At 42.3% G+C, this 3,399-nt stretch overlaps 1 protein-coding gene across 1 annotated transcript in view; it reads right to left on the bottom strand.

Annotated features, from left to right (window-relative positions):
* Positions 1 to 3,393, bottom strand: part of LOC100540323 (histone PARylation factor 1) — a 6,063-nt gene extending 2,670 nt beyond the window's left edge. Inside the window, exons 1-6 of the mRNA XM_031553007.1 lie at positions 3,328 to 3,393; positions 2,489 to 2,648; positions 1,760 to 1,946; positions 1,197 to 1,295; position 1,005; positions 56 to 205 (exon numbers count right to left, since the gene is read on the bottom strand). Of these exons, the coding sequence (XP_031408867.1) occupies positions 56 to 205; position 1,005; positions 1,197 to 1,295; positions 1,760 to 1,946; positions 2,489 to 2,648; positions 3,328 to 3,330 (600 nt within the window). The 5' untranslated portion in view covers positions 3,331 to 3,393. The remainder of the gene's footprint in view (positions 1 to 55; positions 206 to 1,004; positions 1,006 to 1,196; positions 1,296 to 1,759; positions 1,947 to 2,488; positions 2,649 to 3,327) is intronic.
* Between the last annotated feature and the right edge of the window lie 6 nt (positions 3,394 to 3,399).

Below are 3,399 nucleotides of genomic sequence, written 5' to 3'. Positions count from 1 at the left end.
AAAAAAAGCAGTTTAACAGAACTCAGTTGTCTCCAGTGGATCAGGAAAGTCATACTTTCTTATCTCTCTGTTTCATCTTCATGGTTTTTTGTTCCAGAGAATAACCCAATTCTTTTGCTGTCCTTGTTAGCTTTTCATCTATGTCTTTCAAAACAGCATTTTTCTTTTTATCAGTCACTTCCTTAAGTTTTTTGACAAAAATAATCTGTAAACAGAAGAAACACGTCTTAAAAGAGCTTAGCAGAAAACAAACAAATGAATAGCCTTCTAATCACTGCACCTTCAAATCTTACAATGCAGATTAGCAGTCATGGATTTATTTATGCACAGACTTAGGAACTCAGGCCTCTTAACAACCAGAACAACAGCCAAAGAGTTTGGCACAGTGCATACTCTGCTATGTCCTATCTGCATTTGCTGTATTACAATATAGTTTATGCAATCTGCAGGTGCTGAAGATTCTCAGGAACTCAACTGTACATGCTGCTATCTGAAGAATTTAGTTTACTGCTTCAGTGCCTTATACACTTTTTCTCATCCAAGTCATGCACAAATGTCATCATTTAACTCTGCACTACCTAAGAGTTCTTTACAGGAGTTTTTCTTAGTATGCTTTCACTTACTGACACGAATCTGTCCTTAGAGAGCTTTCCATTTTTAAATGGCAGGTCATTTGACAAGACTACTCACACTTCCACTGTTTAAGTTCATGATGCAGGATATGGTAAAGAATATGAATCAAGGAATTCTATCTCCATGCCCCAGCTCAGAAACAGGGCTTCCTGTAGTTACTCTTTTTAGAATATAAAGTGTATTTTCAAGTGTGCAAGAAATAAGAAAGCTACACCTTACTCATTTAGTATGATCAGATTTTCTTCACCACTGTTTGAGATGCTTTATTCTTTACCTACAAAGTTTTCTGACACATGAAGTGGGCAGTTTTCTCTTAAGAGACTTTCCCCCTCGTAGTCATTCCAGTATATTTTAAGATTCAGACAACTGACTCTTATGCATTCTGTTTATAAAAGGAAAACATTTTCAAGAAGCCTAACGAAGATTTTCAGGGCAGCTTAAAGCTTGTTACCAGAGCAGGAGTAAGGGAGGGTTTCTTGAGGAAGAAAGAGGCATGGTAAGATATTATTAATAGTTTGTTTTCTATACAACTTTTTATGAATAAAAGTAAATATGAACCTTACTTGACTGCAGCAAATACATTATCACCAACTTGTGAAATCAGACAGCTCTTCCTTGCTTCATTTGCACCAACCCACACTGGAAGCTCATCTGGCACATCCCTGTTTATGAAAAAGAACATACAAATACTCAAGCTGTGCCCATTTTTCCCATTCCAAAGTGAGATTAATTTCCCCCCTTGCCATGCTGCCATCTTCAGAAAGCTAACAAAATCAGAGTTAGGTAGCTGTAGAACCTTACAGCGTGGCTTTGAAAGGAACTCCTATCAATACATACAGAGAATGCAGTTCCCCTTATTTCATAATGCTCAACTTTTTAAATAAAATTAGAACTAAAGACCAATGAGTGAAGATGCTCTGGAGGATTTGGGGGGAGAAGTTTAATAAATATTTCAATCTTCTCTTCAACATCTTTGATCTTCTTTTAATAAAATACCAATTCACATGTTAATATCCTACTACAGGAGAGAGATGATAGTGCAGTTCTCAAATCCTGTCTTGTGGAAAACAAAGATGAGAAAACAAAGTTACAACACAATTATATCAGCATACATTGAATCAAATACCTGAAATATCCCATGTGATACTGTGTTTTGCTATCCCCAACAAGTATAGTCTGGAATTCAGGGGGATCATAGAAGAATCTCCAGTGAAGACTGAAGTTCACATCTGTTGATTTTGCTTTTTTGTGTTTCCCAGCAAGAATGTCATAAGGTCCAACCAGTGTAAGCCCAACACTTGACACAAGTGCATCTGAAAAGCAGAGGGTGAACTGTTTTGTAAACTGAGACATTCCTGTGTCACTCAGGTATCAAAAGCCTCCACAAATAACAGTCAGACGTGCTGTTCAGCAGATGAGAAAAGCTGTGATAGTCTACACAGACAGCTTCCATTCAAGAGCTAGATTATTACTCTTTTCATATTAAAACAAAGTGTCATTTCTAGAGCACCTAGAGACACCATATCCTCTTATAATAAAATCAATTTGGGGAAATTGAAGTCTGAGTTGATGTGAGGAAGGTTTAATTCCCCATTAAATACTTTAGATATCCTTGCAAGAAAGGCAGAACTAAGCAACATTTAGTCCCTTTGCATTATGTCATTTTATTTCAGAAAGCTTGAAGCAGACCGACGTCCTTGTGAGCTGCCCAGCATTCTTGTTTACAATTCCGGAATTATCTCGCATCTGAACTGAAAACAGAGCAGCACGAGGATGCCTCCCACAGCCCCGTCCGCCTCCCTTCTAGCTGTTAGAAAGGGAAAAGGCAAAAACCACTGAGAATCGCACAGCCTACCAGTTGGTTTCTCAGGATCTAGTTCCTCACAAAACTTCCAGAACTGGTAGAAGTCCTCAGGGAGCCTCAGCTGATAGCACGTCTCTGCTTCTTGTTGGAGGGCATCGCGTGCCTCTGCCTGGCCTGACCGTCTCTTCTTGGTGTCCCTGGTTTTGTCGCACTGCAGACACAGAAAGAAAAGTGCACACGGCTGCTTCCTGATGGTTGCACTGAACTCTGCAAAGCACACGCATAGATCAGAGTGCCTCTTTTGCACAGAGGCCCTTACCAGTGCCTCACCTCACTCCTGTACTCACACACCAGAGCACAAAGCACTGCTGTCATCTCAGTGGACCAGCGCCCTTATGGGCTGATTACAGAACCACAGAATGGCCAGGGTTGGAAGGGACCTCAAGGATCACAAATCTCCAACCCCCTGCCACAGGCTGGGCCACCAACCTCCCCATTTAATACCAGACCAGGCTGCCCAGGGCCCCATCCAAGCTGGCCTTGAACACCTCCAGGGGTGGACGGGGCATCCACAGCCTCTCTGGGCAGCTGTTCCAGCACCTCACCACTCTCATAGAAAAGAACTTCCTTCTGACTTTCCTTCCTTTCCAACCTAAATCTTTCCTCCCTCAATTTAAAACCATCTCCCCTTGTCCTGCTGTTATCTACTCTTTCAAAGAGTTGATTCCCCTCCTGTTTGTAGGCTCCCTTTAGGTACTGGAAGGCTGCAATGAGGTCCCCTCATAGCCTTTTCTCCAGGCTGAACAAGCCCAGCTCCCTCAGCCTGTCTTCCTAGAGGGGAATACAACTCAGCCACACGTCACAAGCCCTCCTCGCCGGAGCCACCGTACCATTAACCAAGGGCCGGCTGCAGCACGGCCGCCAGTCAGGCCTAGAAGAGCTCTCGTCCGCCCTCTCGCCGG

This window comes from Meleagris gallopavo, chromosome 4, assembly GCF_000146605.3.
Source record: "Meleagris gallopavo isolate NT-WF06-2002-E0010 breed Aviagen turkey brand Nicholas breeding stock chromosome 4, Turkey_5.1, whole genome shotgun sequence".
NCBI lineage: Eukaryota > Metazoa > Chordata > Aves > Galliformes > Phasianidae > Meleagris > Meleagris gallopavo.
Note: the sequence above shows the minus strand (reverse complement) of the source record. Positions and strands in the feature narration are given on the sequence as shown.